The sequence below is a fragment of the Gymnodraco acuticeps genome, unplaced genomic scaffold, assembly GCF_902827175.1.
Source record: "Gymnodraco acuticeps unplaced genomic scaffold, fGymAcu1.1, whole genome shotgun sequence".
In the NCBI taxonomy this organism is placed as follows: Eukaryota; Metazoa; Chordata; class Actinopteri; order Perciformes; family Bathydraconidae; genus Gymnodraco; species Gymnodraco acuticeps.
The window spans coordinates 1,796,770-1,819,565 of NW_022989982.1; the positions used below are offsets into that span (position 1 = coordinate 1,796,770).

The 22,796-nt window shown below is 39.5% G+C and overlaps 4 protein-coding genes across 19 annotated transcripts; 2 read left to right on the plus strand and 2 right to left on the minus strand.

Moving 5' to 3' along the window:
• The first annotated feature begins 183 nt into the window (after positions 1–183).
• On the plus strand, positions 184–6,865 carry LOC117543659 (transmembrane protein 241). 3 transcript variants are annotated; one of them, XM_034212084.1, is made up of 15 exons: positions 184–392; positions 983–1,029; positions 1,367–1,444; positions 1,550–1,631; positions 1,768–1,845; positions 2,075–2,100; positions 2,193–2,244; positions 5,199–5,247; positions 5,398–5,443; positions 5,618–5,653; positions 5,733–5,767; positions 5,870–5,939; positions 6,335–6,428; positions 6,583–6,647; positions 6,729–6,865. In XM_034212084.1, the coding sequence occupies exons 1-15, from the start codon at positions 321–323 to the stop codon at positions 6,790–6,792; spliced, it is 894 nt and encodes a 297-aa protein (XP_034067975.1). In that variant the 5' UTR covers positions 184–320; the 3' UTR covers positions 6,793–6,865. The 3 variants fall into 3 exon arrangements, with proteins under 3 accessions (XP_034067975.1, XP_034067976.1, XP_034067977.1); XM_034212085.1 differs by having other exon boundaries at positions 2,078–2,100; XM_034212086.1 differs by having other exon boundaries at positions 1,795–1,845.
• A 166-nt stretch (positions 6,866–7,031) lies between these two features.
• Positions 7,032–12,439, minus strand: rbbp8 (retinoblastoma binding protein 8). Of its 8 annotated transcripts, none has more exons than XM_034212077.1 (19): positions 12,337–12,439; positions 11,886–12,011; positions 11,693–11,735; positions 11,449–11,544; positions 11,272–11,363; positions 10,993–11,065; positions 10,579–10,760; positions 10,380–10,475; positions 9,824–9,897; positions 9,616–9,683; positions 9,174–9,387; positions 8,912–9,071; positions 8,697–8,785; positions 8,392–8,512; positions 8,120–8,260; positions 7,986–8,031; positions 7,814–7,901; positions 7,596–7,737; positions 7,032–7,424 (listed from the first exon to the last, which is right to left on the minus strand). In XM_034212077.1, the coding sequence occupies exons 1-19, from the start codon at positions 12,434–12,436 to the stop codon at positions 7,324–7,326; spliced, it is 2,052 nt and encodes a 683-aa protein (XP_034067968.1). In that variant the 5' UTR covers positions 12,437–12,439; the 3' UTR covers positions 7,032–7,323. The 8 variants fall into 8 exon arrangements, with proteins under 8 accessions (XP_034067968.1, XP_034067967.1, XP_034067966.1 ...); XM_034212076.1 differs by having other exon boundaries at positions 9,174–9,426; XM_034212075.1 differs by having other exon boundaries at positions 9,174–9,456.
• A 518-nt stretch (positions 12,440–12,957) lies between these two features.
• Positions 12,958–17,717, minus strand: fam168b (family with sequence similarity 168 member B). 7 transcript variants are annotated; one of them, XM_034212019.1, is made up of 7 exons: positions 17,558–17,717; positions 15,931–16,014; positions 15,728–15,811; positions 15,420–15,562; positions 15,100–15,313; positions 14,571–14,695; positions 12,958–14,454 (listed from the first exon to the last, which is right to left on the minus strand). In XM_034212019.1, the coding sequence occupies exons 2-6, from the start codon at positions 15,998–16,000 to the stop codon at positions 14,583–14,585; spliced, it is 624 nt and encodes a 207-aa protein (XP_034067910.1). In that variant the 5' UTR covers positions 16,001–16,014; positions 17,558–17,717; the 3' UTR covers positions 12,958–14,454; positions 14,571–14,582. The 7 variants fall into 7 exon arrangements, with proteins under 7 accessions (XP_034067910.1, XP_034067911.1, XP_034067909.1 ...); XM_034212020.1 differs by having other exon boundaries at positions 15,946–16,014; positions 17,558–17,708; XM_034212018.1 differs by having other exon boundaries at positions 15,916–16,014; positions 17,558–17,708.
• Positions 17,718–18,259: 542 nt separating this feature from the next.
• Positions 18,260–21,149, plus strand: fbxo45 (F-box protein 45). Its single transcript, XM_034212022.1, has 3 exons — positions 18,260–18,732; positions 19,677–20,033; positions 20,136–21,149. The coding sequence occupies exons 1-3, from the start codon at positions 18,406–18,408 to the stop codon at positions 20,319–20,321; spliced, it is 870 nt and encodes a 289-aa protein (XP_034067913.1). The 5' UTR covers positions 18,260–18,405; the 3' UTR covers positions 20,322–21,149.
• The last annotated feature ends 1,647 nt before the right edge of the window (positions 21,150–22,796 follow it).

Genomic DNA, 22,796 nt, shown 5'->3' on the forward strand with positions numbered 1-22,796 from the left:
TTCTAATTGCAGATGACTGACCTTTTACATAAAATATTGGTGTTTTTGTTTTCATACAAAATCATAAACAAAATGCCCTGCAGAAAATGATAAATGACTCCAGCATTAGATTAAGATGCGTGACGTTCATTTTACCAGTGAATGGTCTGCTCAAATATAGACGATCTTTGTCTCAAAACGTCTTGACGTGTCAACAGGGGCAGTGAGGGAAGTTTGCAGGCTTGACATTTTTAGTTTGAAAAGGGCTACCTGTTTTAAATGTAGTATTATTAGTTTTTGTTGAGAATCATGTCCCTGCTGCAGTGTGTGTGCAGGTCAACATGCAGTGGAGGAAACACATTACTGGGCTCGCTTTTAGTATCGTTTTCGTTGTATCATATTTCACGAACAAGGTGAGTGTAAGACGATGGCGTTAACTCCAAGTATCTTATTTCGGCTCATAGTTCAAATACAAAAATCGATATGACTTTTAACCATTACTTACAGGTACAATAGATACTTTTATTTCGTATTATGCAAGTGAAGCAATTGACCAGGCAATTAGTGTGCATATAACGTTACTACCCAATGTAGATAACGTGAGTTAATCCTATGAAAATGGCAATGTAACCCTTATCATGTAAGACCCTTCTCGAAAGTGCTGTCACTAATCATGCATGAACGTCACTGATTAAAAGCCACTAACTTACATTAACTAACAACATAACAAATCCTCAACTCTTAGTTTGGTAGAAAACATTTGCAGGAAGTTGTAAAAATTACACCTTTTGGATGTAGAACATACCGAATCGAAGTGTGAATGCAACCATTGATAATATATTTACATTTAAGTTATACCATATACTATGTATAGTATTATTGTGGAACCACTACATTGGAGGTTTGGGGACAGTGTTGGAGCATCTCCTAGTTTCAGGATGATAACTCATTGGTTTCTGTTAGAATAAGCCAATGACCTGAACTATATCACTCTTTTTTTCAGTTCGTCCTGTCAGTGTTAAAATTCACATATCCGACCTTATTTCAAGGGTGAGTAGTAGCTGAAGGTAAATACTTTCATGTGGAACCTCTTTGTGTTTTATCCTTTCATGGTCATTACAGGATCTGCAGGCACCTAATGACATTTAAAAAATACTGTATATTCAACACTTGGAATGGACTAAAATGTCAAATGTTGGTGTTAAATTCAATCCAATTTTAGTCAATTTAGAGTCAGACAAATAGATATACAGATCACAAATCTTAAAAATGTGTAATTACAAAAAAGCTTGATCTGCATCTCTTTTAAAATTGCTTGTTTGCATTCTATAAATACAAATGTCACACCCTGAAAACCTTATAAACTTATACAAATGCACGTTTTCAGATGGCAGACATTTGTCGGGGCTCTTCTGCTTCTACTCTCTGGGAAGTTTGGATGGGTGGAAATGAGCCGCATTACCAGGTATTTTTATTAATGAATATTGTATGCCATATGATTTGTTTTCCGCGGCTGCCAATAACCACATGTATTAAGAGGAGCTTAACATGTTGTTATGTTGTGTTACAGATCAGCGGCTCTTTCCTGTCTTCCAGGCTCCCTCCTGTTTGTGGGAAACATTTATGCTGGTTCCAGGGCTTTATCACGCATTGTACGTCATATACAAACTTAGATAAAGTACATTTTTAACTACCTTCATTCTAAATATCCTAGTTAATATTTGCTTTACCATATACAGTACAGTTGAGATGCAGTATATCTGAAATCCTTGTCTTCTCTATACCCAGGACATTCCTTTTTTCTTCACTCTTCAGAATTCCTCCCATGTCGTCAGTTACATAATCCTGAAGGTTGTCCATAGAGAGGTGAGTGGCGTATGTGAATATATATATCATTATGTGCTGTGGACTCCCTCCCTTTGTACCCCCCCCATCCTATTGATTGGAGGAAAATGGAGCACAAAGGAGGCAGACCCACCACTGCTTTACGATCCTGGCCACACACTATATTGTAAAAGCTAGAATGATTCAATATGCTTTGTTGCAACAGGGACAAAATTGAAAAAGCGATTAAAGACCTATTTTCTATCAACAGAAGACACAATGGCTGAAATTGTTCAGGTTTGTGCAAAAATAACTAACATTAAACTCATAAATCCAAAAGATTAAATATTACCTTTTATATTTCTAAATATGCTTCTTTCTTTTTGTAGCATATGTTTCATGCTGCTGTCAGCCATCAACCTCCCGATGTACGACCCTCAGGTAATAAATCCTAATGATCATATTATACAGTGGGGCAAAAAAGTATTTAGTCAGCCACCAATTGTGCAAGTTCTCCCACTTAAAAAGATGAGAGAGGCCTGTAATTTTCATACTAGGTACACTTCAACTATGAGAGACAGAATGGGGGGAAAGAATCCAGGAAATCACATTGTAGGATTTATAATGAATTAATTGGTAAATTCCTCGGTAAAATAAGTATTTGGTCACCTACAAACAAACAAGATTTCTGGCTCTCACAGACCTGTAACTTCTTCTTTAAGAGCCTCCTCTGTCCTCCACTCGTTAACTGTATTAATGGCACCTCTTTGAACTCGTTATCAGTATAAAAGACACCTGTCCACAACCTCAAACAGTCACACTCCAAACTCCACTATGGCCAAGACCAAAGAGCTGTCAAAGGACACCAGAAACAAAATTGTAGACCTGCACCAGGCTGGGAAGACTGAATCTGCAATAGGTAAGCAGCTTGGTGTGAAGAAATCAACTGTGGGAGCAATTATTAGAAAATGGAAGACATACAAGACCACTGATAATCTCCCTCGATCTGGGCCTCCACGCAAGATCTCACCCCGTGGGGTCAAAATGATCACAAGAACGGTGAGCAAAACTCCCAGAACCACACGGCAGGGTTTCCGTTAGCCGGTAATTACCGGTTTTTAGCTGGTAAAATTTATTAAAAACCGGTCAATTCAAAACCTGCCGGTCAAAATGTCTGGTAATAATTAGGGAGGCTCCGATAGATCGGCCGCCGGTCATTATCGGCTGGATCTGATCGATATGGACATAAACGCGAGTGAAGTATAACCGGACACGCGAGAGAGATCAGATCAGCTGCTGAGTCTGACCGAGACACGCAGCTCTGCATAATCACCTGAAGCCCCGCCTCTGTTTAGCGAGCTGCAGGAGCTGCAGGAGAAACTGACGGGCTGTCAGAGAGAGGGAGGGAGAGGGGAAAAGAGAGCATCCGTTTCTCCCGTGTTATTATTCAAAGTTAATGTAAACTTTTGAATAATGTACGTTATCTACTACAAGTAGTTTGTTTGAATATAATAATTATGTTGTTTGTGGAATCATTTATTGAAAAATGAATCTGAATTTTTTGATCTGTTACGATTATAAACTGAAGCAATATAAAAATGAGCCCCGTGAACTGAGTTTTAAACTGAAGCATATCTGCTCATAGTCCGGTAATTACCTGCTAACGGAAACTCTGCTACACAACTCTTATTATTATTATTGAAATATTACCGGTAATTATCAAATGTGTCTGCCCGGACATTTGACCGGCGAGAAAAAATCCTAGCGGAAACCCTGCCACACGGGGGGACCTAGTCAATGACCTGCAGAGAGCTGGGACCAAAGTAACAAAGGCTACCATCAGTAACACACTACGCCGCCAGGGACTCAAATCCTGCAGTGCCAGACGTGTCCCCCTGCTTAAGCCAGTACATGTCCAGGCCCGTCTGAAGTTTGCTATCAATCAATCAATCAATCAATGTTTATTTATATAGCCCAATATCACAAATGTTACATTTGTCTCAGTGGTCTTCACAGTTTGTACAGAGTATCAGTATGACAATAGGACACCCTCTGTCCTTAGACTCTCACATCGTACAAGGAAAAACTTCCAGAGAAAACCCACAGTTTAAAGGGGAACATGGGAGAAACCTCAGGGAGAGCAACAGAGGAGGGATCCCTCTCCCAGGACGGACAGACGTGCAATAGATGCCGTGTGTAAATTGAAAAGATAATACATTTACAACATAGGTAGTCCAAATGTTTGGAAATGCATGTGTGTATAATAGGAAGATGAATCCACGAGGATATCCATCCAGGACTTATGATCCAGGACCACAGCCACGACTCAAGATCCAGGGCTCGCGATCCAGGACAGAGGAGCGCAGGATCATCCATGACTCCGGATCCTGGCGTATATAGACACCAAAAAGAAAGACATTTGGGGACGCTGGGTTAATCGGAACATGAGAGTACACAGGTATAGACAGAGAGATGCTAGAGAGCATTTAGATGATCCAGAAGAGGATTGGGAGAATATCATATGGTCAGATGAAACCAAAATAGAACTTTTGGTAAAAACTCAACTAGACGTGTTTGGAGGAGAAAGAATGCTGAGTTGCATCCAAAGAACACCATACCTACTGTGAAACATGGGGGTGGAAACATCATGCTTTGGGGCTGTTTTTCTGCAAAGGGACCAGGACGACTGATCCGTGTAAAGGAAAGAACGAATGGGGCCATGTATCGTGAGATTTTGAGTGACAACCTCCTTCCATCAGCAAGGGCATTGAAGATGAAACGTGGCTGGGTCTTTCAGCATGACAATGATCCCAAACACACCGCCCGGGCAATGAAGGAGTGGCTTCGTAAGAAGCATTTCAAGGTCCTGGAGTGGCCTAGCCAGTCTCCAGATCTCAACCCCATAGAAAATCTTTGGAGGGAGTTGAAAGTCCGTGTTGCCCAGCAAAAGCCCCAAAACATCACTGCTCTAGAGGAGATCTGCATGGAGGAATGGGCCAAAATACCAGCAACAGTGTGTGAAAACCTTGTGAAGACTTACAGAAAACGTTTGACCTCTGTCATTGCCAACAAAGGGTAAATAACAAAGTATTGAGATGAACTTTTGTTATTGACCAAATACTTATTTTCCACCATAATTTGCAAATAAATTCTTTAAAAATCAGACAGTGATTTTCTGGATTCTTTCCCTCCATTCTGTCTCTCATAGTTGAGGTATACCTAGGATGAAAATTACAGGCCTCTCATCTTTTTAAGTGGGAGAACTTGCACAATTGGTGGCTGACTAAATACTTTTTTGCGTCACTGTATATGATATCATATTGTCTGTTTTTAATTAAGAATACAAGGGTCCTTTGCTATAAGAAATGACTTGTGTTTACTTGCTAACTTTCCAGTTTGACATCAGTGGTTACCTGTGGGCTGTTGGTCATCTGCTCTGTGTGGGTAAGTCTAATATACAGAGATGCTTTACTGATAAGTGTAAGAGCTCAAGAAAAGAGCAGCAGCCCGAGGTTTGAGCCTTGAGGGACACCACCAATAATTGAAAAAACTTTAAAAATCAGTAGAGTGTAATAAAATAATGTAATCTTTCAGGTGGATACAGAGTGTTTCAAGTTCACTACAAATCCAGTAATTTGAGGTAAGCGGAAGCACAACAATATGTAACAGCAAACATATACATTTGAAATTGTGTTTCTTTTTTAACTCCAATGCAGTTCTCATCCTGAAGTTGTTAAACCACTCTTCTGACTGACATAAATGATCACTAACTTTAAAGTCACTGACAAATCTTTTTGTGATGTTTTCATTGCAGTGACCTCGAACAACAGTGCATTAACTACTTGTTTAGGTAAGAATACATATTTTGTTTGGGTACTAAGTCAGTTTAATTTCAAATGTAAACTCAACCTTTCCCCTTTTTAAAACAGTGTACTGCTTCTGGCCATCGCTGCTCACCCATCAGGTATGTATGACCCCGAGCAAGATAGAAGTTGCAAAAACCTATTGTATATATTTTTTTCCTAGCAGTCAAACATTATTAGTGTAATACTTATTCACTCTATAGGTGACCTCATGGGTGCCATGGAGTTTCCCTCACTTCAGTCCTACACATTTCACTGTGGCTGCTGTGCAAGGTGAGAACTTTCTGTCCATCAACACTTTTTTTTGTAAACACACCAAATTATCTTCTTTTTCTTTGTAGAGCAGCAAGTATACATCATACAGTGTCGAAACAGAACATGCTTTCAGTGCCAGTTGTCCTTTGACACAGAGCCCGGACGGTCAATGTAACCTTGTGGGATATCAAGTGCACAACAAGTTAACTATTTATAACATGTGATGCCTACAGAGCCATTATTATAAGTAGATCTATGTTGGAAAGTCAAGGTAATCTTTTGCAGAAAAATGTTATTTTTAGACTTGATAAGTTTCATTTCATTTTTCTAGAAGGCATTTTTTTTATTTGTAGTTTAAGGAACACTTTTATTTTATTGATGTTTTCAGAATAATGAATCATTTTATTTCACAGTGCACTGCTGGGGTTTTTGTTGTTGCTGGCCACAGTGAAACTAAAGAGTAGGCTGACCCTTGAGCACTTTGAGGTCTGGATATTTCTGTCTAAGGTGATTATAAAATACATTTGACTTAGTTTTATGTTTATTTCACGGTTAAATTAGAAGCATGTGAACTTCACAGAAGCAGCATCATAATGAACACAATCAGAACACTGTGAATCGCATTTTTTGAATTGCTTAAGAAGAAACTCTTTCCCTCCAGATCACCGCCATGTTCCTGTCCCCTTTTGTTTTCAACATGGACATTAACACTCCATCTCTTATTTGGTAAGCACGTCTCCTGCCTACTTTAAATACTGAAATGTGTTGGGTTATAATCATTCCTCTAATTAGTTGTTTTGTTCACAGTGTGGTCACCAGTCATGTTGGAGAGGCCCTGCTGGTGTATTCCCAGAGAGACTCTCAGTTGTGATAAATAAGAACATTCCAGCTACGCCCAAAGACATTGTTTTCTATCAAAATAAAACGTATTTTTGTAACTTCTCTATGCACTGACAATCTGCTCACCAAATCAAATATCTTTAAATATATATTGTGCCTTCTCCGTGCTCTTACTTCCTCTCTAAAACATTCCTATTAACACAAATTGGAACGGCAGCATTTGATGAATCAAAATGGATTACTTGGAATAACTTTGCACATTTGACCTCACTCCAGATATAATCATTTTTATTTATCCAAACGTACCCAAAACATACTCAGTCACCATCTTAACCTCCGATACACATAAGCCACTCAAACAGTGAAGACATATAGAAAACACTTACGACAAAGAATTTAAATAGAAAAAGAAAAGATGACAAGGTGTCAACTTTCTTAATAAGATCACTGTATAAAACAGATCCATTGCACACTTAGCTCAATTTGTATACAGTAATGAGCCTTTTCTGAAAATTGAACAATTTAAAGAGTTATTTTAGGTAGGCAAACATACTTTTGTTGTTTATCTTTCTTCCTGGTTTTGCTTTAGGGGGGAGAATAAAGCATTGTAGGGTTGTCTTCTCCGAGTACGAGCCTGGGGATTCTTGTCTTCCTTTATATAACCTATGAGGAAATGATTTGTCTTAGATAGGTATCTTTATGCATAATCATGGACCAATGAAGACATTGTGAAAAAACGTATGACCCCTGCAGGGAAAGTGTTACATGTCCTGCTATCCTTAACACTTTCTGTTGAATGGAGAGTTTGACTAAAAAGGTAAAGAGTGAAATTACCTCGATCAATGCAGGTTTGAGTTGATGGGAATCCGACTTCCCAGAAGTTTTCAGGAGTACAAGGAGGAATGTACAGAAACCTGTGCCTCGAGCATGCTGATAACTTTTTTTCCTTTTCATCCTCTGGGAGATGGGCGTAATACTGTTGGACATAAACATCTTTAACAAAGGAGCAGTGATAAAACATTGTTACTCAGCTTGGTGATCAAAACACTTACAACGTCACATTCCTTGCAGGTAGTGCCCTTCAGTTTTCTTCTCTCGTCTTTCTTGCGGACCACAGCCATGTGTGCAAACGCTGGACCTCTTAAAAATATAAAATAAAGATTGTTGGAAATAATAAATGAATTCTCCTACATTGATGACTAAGTCTAGCACAGAGTTTCTTACCGTGCTTTACGCCTGCTTATTTGGCTCATAGTGTTTTCATGAGGATCTTGGAGAGTAAAACAAGGACATGAACACAAGTCACATTTAGGATCTGATAATCAATATTGAACTGCTTTTAAAATATGAAATCCTACCATCATCCTCTTCTCCTTCTTCATCATCCTCTTCCTCATCACCACCACAGGGCTGGCTCCGGCCTAAGTGAGAGTTGTACTCCCCGCAAGCTGTGGTGTCAAACATCATGTCCAAACTGTCATTTGCCTTCTCTCCTAGTGCTGGAAAAAGAGACAGACATGTTATCTAATTGTCATTACAGCCCATTTGATTATTAAATCCTGTAGATAAGCTGTCAATCAAAAACATTGGTCGGTAAGCAATGATTATAAAAGCTACGGTTTGTATTCACCAGACACACTGTCTTTTCTGTCCTGGGCATTTTCTCCCCGACCCAGGAGAAGGCTGTGACTGACCCAAGTGCGGTCAGTATCAACCAAATCTGCAGGACACTCTTCCTCCTCTTCCCTTGGCTAAAATATAAGATGCAGATAAGCGTAAGAGACACCATTTAACCAATGTATCCATCTGAATGTTACAATGATTTCCTATTGAACATTTTCCCTCTTTTAATGTTTATAAGAGGACGAAAAGTCATGACATACACAGTGTACTGATCACAGAATATTGTAGCAAACAGAAAGTGGTCACAGGTACCTCATCTCCTCTCCACTCACTGTCATACATGGACCGGGAGAGAGCAGGGTCCATGCTCCACATGGGCTCCACTTTAATCTTCCTTTCCCCTGTGAGAGCAGAAACAGAGAGCTCACATGTAATACAAGTGATTATAAAGAAATACCTGAAATTATACAAAAAGAAAATGATGAATTGCAAACTGAACACTCTGCTAGAAACAGGACAGAACTCACCATCTTTTCCTTCAGGTCGGTTGTGTGAGGCCTTCAGATCCTGCTGAGGTGTTCCATTCCTTCTAACACTGTTCTTGTTTGCTTTAACATCTGGCTTCTTGAAAACAGGACTCAAACAGGAAACACTTGGCTTTTGGTTGAAAGTCTCATTTTGTCCTGACTGAAGAAAAAAATCACATGACATTTAAAAACCACATGGAGGAAATGTTTAACCCTACTTTTCCCAACACACACATACAAGCCTTTTGGACATCTCTCTAACCTTGCTGTCGCGCAGCCCCTGCTTAAAGCTTTGATTGCTCAAAGTTAGTTTGCCTCCATTTTGTTTGTCGGCCCCTTCCTGGTTTCCTTGTTGGTCTTTCTCTTGCAGGACCCTTTCCTCCTTTTTCCGTTTTGCTTTGTTAACGGAGCCTTCCTCTGAAAACCTTTTGACACATGGGAGAAGCGACGGAGAACTTTCTGACGTGGAGTCTGGACTGTGGAGCAGCATGGAAGAAGGGGCGGAGCGGTAAGGTCTTAAAGGCAGGGAAACAAATATGTTTGTGTTATAATAATGTGTTATGTGATAATTGACAGGTTGGCAGCATTCATTGCCATTTGCTGCAGTGTCTTTTTTTACAAGCCAAAGTTGCAAAAGTCAGAACTAACAAGTTATGATTTTGATGTGATAGTTGGCCAATTTGCTGTAATATCTGTTGTCTTACTTTAAATGAACGGCATACGTCCGGGGACATTTTGAGCTGCTTTGCTGGCCTTCAGTCGTCTTGTTTTTCTGAGAAAAAGGAAAGAAATGGGATGTTATTCATAAGCTGTATTGGTTTTGAATCAAATAGAATGATTCCCTTACAAAGGGCGTATTCTGGGAAGTCTCTTTGACACAGACTATTCTTCACCAGTATGAAGCCTACCTACCATGTGAGGCTTGTGAATGAGTTCAAGGCCGCAGGTTTCTGCTATAGCGTCTTCCAGATTTACATTCACATCATCTGAAAAAAAGACAGAGACCCAACAACACCTTTACAAATCTTAGAATAGATCTTCAACTTTGCAACCTAAATTGTTATTTTTAAACTTAAAATTAAAGAAATGCTACCAGACAAGAACATAAAAAGCAAAAGTATTATCATGTGTACCATCTCTGCAAATATATGATGCCTCATTTCAAACAGATAACTATGCAAGAGGTGGTTTATATTATACTTTCTCTGTGTAAAGAGGACCGAATTGAGACTTTGCAATCAAATGAACAGCAACGCCTCTCTCTGTGCAGCCCGTCGGGTGAATTACGCTGATGTGATGGGTGTGTTTGCGTAGACAATGTTGCCAGGTGCTAATCTACGACTTCAAGTAACAGATATTTTCTAATGGGAGGAAATAAATAGGGTTTCAATTCTTGTTCTCTTAGAAAACCAAAAGTAGTCCTTCTGTATGATATATATATATTTTTTTTAATTGGATAAAGCCATACTTGATATTTCTGTTGTGTCCAGTTCACATGTGTTGGGTACAAGAACTTGTGCTCTTCCAGGATTCGTCACAGCATCAACATGCTCCTTATCCAGTGCTTTAAAAAAGAAAACACATTAGAAGATGTGGGGCCTTCAGACAGGAGATTTAGATTAAAGGGGCATTAGAAATGTTGGAAGTAACTTCAAAGGCAGACTGACCGCTAAAGAGAGAGTTGTTAGCCTTTGGTAGAGGCATCTCTGCATAGCGGACATGCTTCATTCTGTCGATATTCTTTCGTTTCTTCAGCTTGTTTGCTACAGGCAGCGAGCTTGCCATAATAGGTGAGTCTGGGATGACGCCTTCTTCTTGTTCTGGGGAGTTAACTTGCTCCGGCGCTGAGCTGTTAAAAAAACAACAGCTGCAATGTTTAACTGGGAACTGAAACTTTATTGTAAATGCTTCATCTGCTTCAAAACTCAGTCCACCTGACTCAATCAAAGCAGAAGTGGAACCAGTATGATCAAATTACCTACAGTATGTATAGTTATCTTGGGTAGCTGATAAAAGAACATTTCATTTATTTTAACACTGACTATGTCAAAGAGAACATGTTGACATAATAATGAGCTTACCAAGAAATCTTTAATTTTTGCAGTTCAGCATGTTGTTTTCTGTTTTCATCCTCGAGGCTGTTTCTTTCATTCTCTGGTGAAAAGCAGAACACCAAGGTGTTACACAGATGCTACCTCACTATTCAAAATAGTATGCTCTTTGCCAGGCAAGTAGCAATATGCTGTGGTACACTGGTACAATCGAAATACATTCCAGACCTCCTGAAGACACAGATCCCTACTTTAAAACAGTAGGTTTTTCTATCTGACTGGAATAATAGGAATCATTATTTAACTCACTGAGTTTGGCGATGAGTCGTACATTCTGATCCTGGTTATTTTTCATGTCCTCCTTTAAGATGGCACAACGATCACACCCTCCTTCACGGAGCCTGTAAATCGTTTTGTTTTTTTTAAGTTGCTGGTCTTTGTTTCAAACAGTTTTGAATAACGGTTACCTGTTGTGGGGGAAGTTACCTTTCCTCCAGGAGGATGATGGCATCCTGGAGGGTTTTGTTTTGCTCCTTTAGCTGCTGGGTGCGACTGTGAAACACCTCAAGTCTCTGAGCATCTCTGAAGAAAAACAAAAGCAATGACAGTTAGCTTCTGAAGACAGGACTACATTTAAAGCAACCAGTCTCACATGATGGTTTAAAGCCAGGTTCAAAACTACTGATGTTATTGTCATCATCATTATTAGTTAATTAGTTGTTATACTCACAAATAGCGCTCCTTTTTCAACTTGGTCACTTTTGCCTCAAGTTCTAAAAACAGTAAAAAATGCAATGTTGAAGAGTGTGACACAAGAACAAATACACTTTGAAAGATGTAACTTTAGTATCTGTCTTTAAAGTTACCTACAGGGATGATATAGGCAACACTTTATGTCTAGAACATAATGGCTGAATAGTTACCTTGTAATGCATTCTGTTGGCACTCTCTGAGCTGCCTCCATAAGTCTTCAAAGGGGTCAGCTGATGTCCCGCTGCTCTGTCCTGAGCTGCTCATCCTCCATTCACTGCTAAAACACACCCTACTACCTGAAAATACATATCTTTATCTAGTGTTCTATATTCATTTATGTTTCAATGTGCAAACATGTTGGTCTCTGTGTTATATACTAAGTAACTTTACTACAGTATACTCGATAGCATCTTGTTTCCTTGAGTGACAATACATGGAGCATTACAAATAGTTGGTTACAAAGCATAGGTGGTAACGTCAGCTAAAAGGTTAGCTTAAATCCACATGTATACTTGTCACTCGCTATTAATATATTTTACAACAGAAAACCCATTACTAGCCTTGAAGTTAAACATACCACACAACACGAAACACTGCCACATTTAAATGAACAAAACTTACATACATGAGTCCAATGAACACGTATCTGTTTATAGGGGACTTTGAGGCAGTACTCCCATGTTAGTAACATCAAAACAAATCCCCGCGCGCCGCATTGCATGCTGGGAAGTCTTATTCTCCTTTATTTTTCTTCTTCTACTGATCTGGAATATTTGGCGCCCCCTGCCGTTCAAATCGGTTTAATCCACCTACTAATACTACTATCGATAGCTCAAACCAGCGCTGGCTCAAACAATTGGACCACGTAATAAACATATATTTTATTTTTGGTTGTATATGTAAGTGAATGTTAACAGTATCTGTATCTTATTCTTTAATAGCTGTTTTAATGTACAGTAGAGCATTGAGGGCGTTTGTCTGTTGTTGTCGAGAAGCATTACTCCACCCTCATTCTAATTGGCTGCCCTAGCTGTATAAGCAACATTTGCTGTGTTCTGTTAACAGCTAATATCATATGTCACCTGTAGCCTAGTTTGAAGAAAAGGATTGTGTTATTACTACCGTGTAAACATTTCTTTTTATTCACAACCTTTTTTGGGTAACTCTTATCACTATACAGTATATCTGCCAGCAAGGTACTTTTTAGGACCAAGAAGTGAATGACACAAAAGGAAACAAAGATTATTCTTATATTTGTTTTATTTTTGGTCTTTCTTTATAATACAAAACAAGAACCAAAATCACAAAAATAACATTTACAAAACAGATTATTTAACCGAGGTGACTGAGGCAACATATAAAAGCATGTCTGAAACAGTGATATTGGTGGTTAGCCTGAAACCTTGAGGTAAAACAGCGAGCAATGTAAAAGGTCAGATATCTTTACCGTTTTGAATTAGTGCCTTCAGTAGTGCTAATCACGAATGAAGTTTAACAAGATAATTTTTTTTTCTTACATGTCCACAGTTAGCAGTGATTTTATGTAGTGCTTTAGACCTACCTAAGAACAAATTGAGTATTGTGAGATGTAGGTCGAATATTCTAGGCGCGTTGCAATATATGGCACCATTTTTAATGGTTTCTATTTTAATCCACACACATCCACGCACACACACACACACACACACACACACACACACACACACATACACACATACACACACACCCACGCACACACACACACCACTATTCCTACTCATCCATTCTCTTAAACTCTTAGATGGGTGCAAATGATTTCTAACAACTTCCTCTACTTGTTCCTCACAAAAAGAGTGTTTCTGGCTAAAATAAGTGAATAATTGTAAAAGTATCACCCCAAAAAAAAAGGAAGAAAAGCTGCTTGACACTTTTGGAAAGTTGATACTCCTGGATATAGCAGGAAAAATAAAATACTCAGAATGGTTGAGTTTTTGACTGATGGCCATTGCGACACTTAAAAAGTCCTATCTTTTCCTAAAATACAAAAATGGTAAGACAAAATGCTTGAACTGCATGACAGAGAAATAATAAAAACCTAGCCGTACTTACCAAAACACATAGCAGTGAAAATAGTACAGTTTGGTCTGCACTTCTTTGTGCAGGTATGTTTTTGCATGAATACACGTTTCTTGTCTTTCATTCTTTCACATGTAATAAATGGTCACTGGTGATTCAGCATTGCAGATTATTACTTTTTTTTTAGTTCCTTTGGATGTGCCTTTTGTTGATTTTGCATCTGTCACAGCAGGTAGATTGCGCTAGCATTACTTCATATATCTATGTATAGTATACACATGCATTCAACATCATATATATCCCCCAAATTGAAAGAAACACAAAAACTATTCCAAACTCCCTTTTTACCACTTAAGATTTTTTTAAGCTAAAAAACCCTGCATGACAGTCCACAAAAAAGTTTGCATGGAGGCATTGCTGTTGGATGTGAGATATGCAGCAGGTTGAAGAGGTGCTGGCGCTGGGGTTTGACATGGAATGCAGCCTTATTCCATTGAGAGGGGTCATGGGGATGGGCCTATTCTGCACCCCCGACTATCCAAATGGGCCTCTTTCTATGTATTTGGGTTTAGATTCACATTATGCTGGAAGAAGAGTAACTGGTTGCAGACACTGGCAGAGCAGGTCTAAACCAATTGCAAAAAACACTGGCGTAGAGTGTGAATGCATATCTACTGTCCTAACCTGCGAAGAGAACAAAATGCAGAAATACTTTATATGTGTGTTTTCAGGAAAGGATTCAGAGAGCAGAATGTAAAGCCAGAAAGGTAACATGTTAAATATTAATGGCATGTACTCACGCTTCTCTCTCTTCACCATTGTGGGGGCACATAGCTGTAGCTAGGTGTGCCCGGGGGCCGATATGTGGGCATCGTGACTTGGTGAGGGTTAACAGACGCCGGTGATTGAGTCGTCAACAAGGTTCCTGAGAAGCAAAGTGACCGCAGAATGAAAACGGGTCTTATACAATAATAAAATATACATTTCCACAATGAAGAATGGGACCAAATGTACTGAAGGTGTAAATATTGGTGTAAAACTTGGCATTTATGATTTAACCACAAGGAGGTATAACTTCAAATGTAGCATCTTTACAACATATTGTTACTGCTAAATTATACGTTTGAAACGGAATAGAGTTTTTATTTGAATTTTAAAACAATCCTTTCCGGTGTACGAGCTAAAAACGGTTTATTTTATGCAAACCAGCTGTAGGTTTTTTTTTTTTTTTCAAACGTTATGATCTAAATGTTGACATAATGCTGATCAAGTGTAAAACTCAGTTTGCTGGTCCAGTCAAGTGTTTGGAAAATGTTTACACCAACCAACCCTTTAATCGATGCTCACCAGCTGACATGGCCATGGTGGTGCCGGCTACCATCCCCATGGCGACGCTGTTGTGGCGTTGAGGATGCATTTGGGGGGTATACATGGCTGCATGCATCCCATTCGGCTGGACCACTGTAGTGTGATGGATAACATGAGGCGGGGCAGCATACAGGGGCTGTGTGTAATAAGCGCCTTGTTGTTGTGAAGGTATTAGCTGGAAGACAAAAAACATGTTACATTCAAACATTTAAACCAGACAGAAAATACATTGAAGCAGCAATATCACCATAACCGAGAGCTAAATGTAAACTCACACTGACCTGTGCATAGGGGTTCTGTTGGGGGTAGGTGCTCCTGACCGGGTACATAGCAGCTTGGTATGGGTTGGGTGAGGAGGAGTAAGGTGGGACAGTCCCATTGTTGGGAGAGCAGGACATTTTGAAAGGAGTGCCTGGAGCATAGCCTAGGTGGGAGGAAGACATTTAAGTTACTGATGATAATTCAATTTAGTGTCACTTACAGTAAGTGGGTGTGACCTACATACACCACGATCAAATTCTTGCTCTAGCACTGACTTGTCAAATCTCCATTAGCTTATGTCATACACGCAGTAATAACATGTTCTTACCGCTGGGGAAGGCTGGGTTTCCTCCTGCATAGATATTGGGATTGTATGGAGGAGCTGCTGTTGCATAGCCAACAGGGAATCCAGCTACCATAACCAAAAAGAGATCAGAAAGTCAATCATTGAAAATATTCTTGATTCCTGGATATTTTTGTGAAGTGAAGAGGTTTGTTTAAAAAAAAATTACACACAGCAAATGAAATTACCTGGGTATGCCATACCCTTAGTATTGGTAAATGGGACCCCTGCTGCTGCAGGGTTGTAAACCGGATTCATAATGGGCACAGATGCTGCAATAAAAGAAGCATAGAACATGATTTTCAGAGATAGACAAAAATAAATGGAAAGATCATCTGGGTAAATATAGCACATATTCATGAGTCAAGTAAAGCTGCTCAAAAAGCATCACAGTTTAATCTGTAGGTTAAGCAGATCAAGCAAAGGCATGCTGAAATGTTGACATTCCCCTGATGCTGCTGGTGCCAAGTGGCTCGTCCATATGCCAACACTTAGCACAGACAAGTCATGACATTTTAGGGACTGCAATGGTTAAATAAATGATAATGTGTGTATGGATATGATAGTATCTGGTGAAGAGAACAGTGAGGACTGCTGGTGCATTGATAATGTGATATGACCTTCACAGGTCATAGTGACACAAAATATGTCTTTATCTATTATGTCTCAAAGCATTTCCAGCACATAAAAAGCTTGGCATTATTGTTTTCTTCCACTTAACTGTCACTGTTATTTATCTGTAATGTTGTACAACGGCCTAAAAAGAACATCTTAAATATACCTCCTATAATACACATTTTGTTACATGTAGTAAAACACGATCCCATACATTTATTCATTAAAATGTCAAATTTGCGTAGCAGAAGTTTTAAAACGTCCATTACCAGAGGAAGCCCTGACTTCACATGATGCTCATTAGTTAAAAAAATAAAAGCACTCAGTGTTGCCCTCTAGTGGTGATCCCAATAACATTACATCACTTTGCAAGTCTGCTGATCCAAGGACAATTCCATCAGTGAAGAACGCACTACGTTAATACTTCATTTAATTTAATATGAAGGTCAAACTAAAACCATGACACAACCATTTATACAGAGAACAATGTTTGCACAGTCAATGCGAGGTTACTACAAACTCGAATCTATTTTAAAGTCAGAGGTTTTTTTTATGGAAACCGCAAGGATAAATATAACCTCATAGTGTACAACAATCTCAATTATCCTATCTCCAAATTGAAAAGACATGCAAAACTCTGACCAGGAAAATGTCAGCTATAAAGATCGTGGTGTTCTTTCCTACCACCAAAACCAATGAGCGAGTGTGACGCAATACTAAATTGATATGTATTTTTCTTATTTTTTACAAAATGCTGATTGGTTATAAGAACGATGTTCCTTCCAGTAGGCATTGCTAATAAAGACGTGTTTGTGTTTTTTCATGTGATGTTAGATGCATTGCCTGCAAAAATAAAGATGGCAACCTTTAAGTAGAAGAATTTCGAAAGGTGAACGTAGCGGGGCTTTGTTATCATTAGCTAGCTCGGCTCACACGCCTTATTAGCGGCACGACGCGCCGTTAGCTACGCATATTAACCATTGCAGGTTGGTCATGGTGTATAGCCTGACCTGGTAATCACCTGTCTGACCGCAGAAAAACATCGGACTGTCCCCGGACTGCAGCCAGATGGGGCAGCTTGTCAACAGGCCGCATAGCACAGGAGGCAGGCAGCCCGATAGCTGTGCTCTGCAGTAATTCCTGCCCCAACACTACAGAAAACACATATTCTTATCCAGCTAAAAAACAACAACAACTTACAGTTAACTGCTCTGAACGTATGGTGGTTTCTTCCTTCGGTCTTCTGGTGTAAAATGTGAAATTTTACGCTAGCTGGTGTTTTGCTCCCAGATGCTTTACTGAACTCTTTTGAGCATACGCGTCACTTCCGTGTAGTGTCACGTGGTATGTGAAAATCTCTTGAATATAAAACACATTTGCTTTATCAGTTCAATTGTGTTCTTATTGCAATGTGTATTTGTTTTCGTCTCTATGCAATAATGTGTTTTTTCCCCAAATGTTCCTCAATGCAAGCACAATCTCTAACAGGGTTAATTATCAAAAATAAAATGACGTAACCGGCCACAGATACAATTTGCAAAGCAATGCGGTTCATATTTAGTATGGTACCTTTACGCAGTTGTTGCGTTCGACACAGTCGCAATACGTTGTTCTCGCAATAATATAATGTACAATAAACATAACTGCAACATTGTTGCAATTCTCCGCGAGCTTATTGTTGTGTCTACTCAATGGTCCTTGAAGACACATACAATATATTTTATTTTGTGAAATTATTCACTTTATCTGATAACTCCTAAATACCTGATCTGACGATATCCTTAACACTTTAGGTAAACAGCACTCATATCTCTTAAATGTCATGTTTCTTTAAAAGCATTCGAATTATTTATTTTTGCTCTTCAAGGACCTTGACGCATCGTTTCCATTCAGCCATTGAACTGGGAGAGTACGGTTGTAGTTTCATTGCGACCTGAGTGCGATTTTATAGGTAAAATGGTGCTATTTAAGTTATATTAGGAACCATTTTACGTTGTCAGGTGAAACTATTCGGTCGACTGGTTTAGTAGTTAAAGAGCAGGGGCACAATGTCTGGAGCGGCCGGTGGAGGAGGAGGCTCCTCCTGTCAGGGCGCAGCAGCGGCAGCCAGTTGCAGCTCCGCCGGCACTCCCTACGCTGCTGCAGCCGGAGGAGGCGCAGGGGTGGCCGGGAGATTACCAGCTCGGGTCCTGGAGCATGTCTTCTCGTATTTGGAGCTCTCCGACTTAATGCGTTGCACTTTGGTGTGCTGGCATTGGAACAATATCCTGGCGGATGAAAACAGCGAGGTGTGGCGCAGCCTCTGCAACCGGTCTTTAAGCGATGAATCTATGCGATCTGACATCCTGTGCAACCTGCCGACCTACAGGGGGAAAGTAGGTTCAATATATGCCGTTGTTCTCTCGGGCTGGGAAAACCTTGGTTGATGATCACATCTGCCTATCTGATGCTACCTTTGTTTTGCAAACACCTTCACGTAGCGTTGCTGATAAAGTGGTTCACTTACAATTAAAGTGTATGTTTGCTGAAAACCGAAATCCAACGTGCATATTTCTATTTAAGGTCAAATGTAGGGATTTAAATGTCTTAATCCTTTGTGTTTTGTTGTCATTCGCTCTCATTAGGTCATGGAAACCTTTTTTATTTCAGGGCCCAATAGTGAGGTCACTGTTATTGTTTACTATTATATTGCGTAAGTCTATGTACTCTATGGAAGACCAAACATATAGTGAAACCCTATTTTAGAGTATGTTAGAATAACATGTTGATATATTAAATGATTCAATATGTCAATAGAAACATATGGATTTGATTTTGTGACCAATGAAGCTGCTTTAAATCACCTCCTACACTTGATAATGAAAAATCCAAAACAAATATTAGATTGAGGCTTTAATCTGAAGATATTGATCAATTTATCTCAAATAGTGATTTACATTTTTTTTATTTTACCTTTATTTAACCAGGATAGGTCTCATTGAGATTAAAAATCTCTTTTTCAAGAGAGTCCTGGCCCAAGAATGGTGTGGGCAATGTGATAGTTGCCATAATCATGTACTTGTATGTATCAAATTCATTTTACAGAAGCTTTGAGCTCCAAAACCAACACTAATGCAACACATTACGTACTAAAGCTAAAGTACTTTGTTGATGCAAGCATCTAGGTACAGGATATTTTTGGACTTTCCTTTTTAACTGTAGCACATTCTAAAATATGATGTTCTGAAGTATGCTTGTGTGTTTATATTTTAATATGTTTGCACCACTGTAATGCCATTAACATCAGACTCTCTCCTACCTTAATGTCTGTCCACTACAGCTCAAGGCCTACCAGTATGCTCTGAGCTCCCACGACTGCTCCCGCAATGTTTACGTGAAGAAGAACGGCTTCACCCTGCACCGCAACCCTATCGCCCAGAGCACGGATGGTGCACGAGGTAAAATTGGCTTTACGGAAGGGCGGCACGCCTGGGAGATCTGGTGGGAAGGCCCTCTTGGCACCGTGGCAGTGATCGGCCTGGCCACCAAGCGTGCGTCCATGCAGTGCCAGGGCTACTTGGCCCTGCTGGGCAGCGATGACCAGAGCTGGGGCTGGAACCTGGTGGACAACAACCTGCTTCACAATGGGGAGGTCAACGGAAACTTCCCCCAGTGTAACAATGCACCAAAATATCAGGTAAGACTTTTAATTTTTGTACCCTCTTCAGATTGTAGGTCTATGAATAGAGTGGAATCATTTGTGTATTTTTGTAACCCTGTAATGTGTATTTGTCCGCAGATTGGAGAGAGAATACGAGTGATTTTAGACATGGATGACAAGACGCTAGCCTTCGAGAGGGGTTTTGAGTTTCTTGGAATAGCGTTTCGTGGACTGCCCAAAGCCTGCCTGTTCCCCGCTGTCTCTGCAGTGTACGGCAACACTGAGGTCACCATGGTGTACCTGGGAAAACCTCTAGACGGCTAGCAGCAAACCGTGCCACCATAACACTCACAGTCCACTGGCAGGTGCAGGACTTTCTCTGGCAACTGACTCTGTTTGTTGCATCGTTTAAAAGGTTTTGGAGTCCAGGGGGTCGTGTTCCTTCCAAGCTGAATACTATTCACACACACAGAGAGAACTGTTGACATTTCTACTACTGCTCAACATAAGGAGGCAGTTTTTCGACTGGACAAACAATAAGAAAAATGAATGTGTCTGAAACATGTTTCTGTATCAATGTGGAAGTGTTCACTTTTACAGTTTAGCTGCTGGACTGTTTTACTTACAGGATAGGGGGAACATTATTTAATTTTGTGCGATCATGGCTAACAGTGCTGAACATTTCCTTGAGATTGTATGTCTGCTTAAATAAGGCCAAAACTATTCTAAAATGTGGCAAATACTTTAAGACATCTTGTTAACAAGTGAAACAGTAGTTGTTATGAATTGCCATCTGCTGTATGAGTTTATAGAACCAGCTCATCGTGGATTAACACTTCACCTATACTTGATGAGTGGAATATAGTAGTTATATGCCAAATCAATGTGACCTGATGTTATACTTTGAAAACTAAGAGGACATGCGGACCAACTGTCATGCATGTGTATGGAGTATAACATCTGACATTTTAATATACTCATTCAGTAACGGTGTAAACTATACCTGTATCATGTTAATGTGAGTCCTTTTTAATGTGCTACCGTAGTATTACACACTATTTATTTCTTGGTTTTATCTATGGTACTATAATTACTGTGTATGGTAATAAGGCCTGAGAATAAAGTCTACATTGGTGCCACTCTTAGAATTAAGATGACTGGATGTCTGATTATGCACGACTGTCCAATTACACTACATGTTTCCATCTAATGTTATATTCATCTTAACAAAACTCAATTATATATGTTAGCACCCAGTTTTAGACGCTGCATAAAGTTAACGTCAGAGTAAATGTGTACTTATTTTTCATTTAGCATTGCGTATTCCACTTCTAAATCTGATCACTTCTAAAACTTTCCAATCTTCACGTGTGCATGGATTAAAGCAAAGGAATAATTAGCATAAATATGTCTTTGTCTCACCATGTAGTCAGAGGTGAATATTGCAACATCTGTGTGTCTAATCTTACCTTAATTATTATCTTTACTCACTTACAAGTCTAGCAGCAGAAGTTAAGTGGCAATGTGCAAATACTACGGCCATTTTGCATGTCAGGAGATTCAAAAGAAAATAAGTAATTTTACTTTTCCAGGCTCCATATCATTACTGCGTGCAGATACGTTGTCCGACCTGTGCAAACACGCTGCAACAGCCCAAAACATTACATAAGGAGAAACGTTCTGCACCTCCAAAGCAAAGAAAATAAAGAAACAAATGTCCCAAAACTAATGCAAATAAAGAAACATCCTCATCAAGTTGTCAACACATGTAGCATTTAGAAAACATTGCCAACTTGATGAAACATTCGCAGGGTTTACTTAAAGCGCTTTGCATTTCTAGCTGCTTTGTGCTGCTTTCGCACATTTGCACGGGTCGTCCACAAAATAAAACGGGGCATAATTACAGGAAAAGGCTCCCATTATTATAACAATATAGCAGTCCAACACCCTCAGCGACACTAACAGCCTAGTCATATTTCCCTGACAATGTATGGCATGAAAAATAACTTAAATTTGTCATTTTTGCAAACACTGAGGTTTTGACACTTTAACTTTAGTTGACTTAATGTCTCACTGCCAGAGAAATCCTCTAGTACTAAGAGCAAAAACAAGCAGTTTTTCTTTTTCTTTTTTAATCGAAAGAACATCACCATCCATGACTCATAATTGTGGATTAACAGACAGAAATAAAGCCCCTCCGCCTACAGGAGATCAGCCCTCGCCAACAGGAAATAAAAGGAGACAACATCACAGCACTGGACAAAGTGTTCTGCTGTGATCTCTCGGTTACCACTTTAATAAATGATTGATTGAATACAGTATGTGCTGCCAATGCTAAGCGCTTGGCTGCCTCGGTATGTCTGCCTATTTGTCACTTTCAAAGACACTGCGTATCTGCTATTACAGAGCATTACCTCTAATATCCTGACATTCTGCGTTGTGACCCTGAACGTCTCTCTGCCGGACTGTCTGTCTGTCAATGTCAGCCTCTCCATCCTTGATCGTTTGAACTGCCTGTCTGTCAGTCAGTCATCTTTCGTGTTGGGCTGATGATCTCATGTCTCGAATTAATGTCAATGTGGAGGTTAGCACAAAAACAATTCCATAGCTCTTTTGTTGCTAACTGTACAAACTACATGCAACAGCTCTAAATACCAGATTATCATACGTACTCGCTTTTTATCTATCATTTCATATATTAAGAAGAAATGCAAAGCCATTTAAAAATTCCATATAACAGTCCTATTTACACAGGCAATACTAGTTTCATATATTCAATATATCCTGTTTACACAAGAG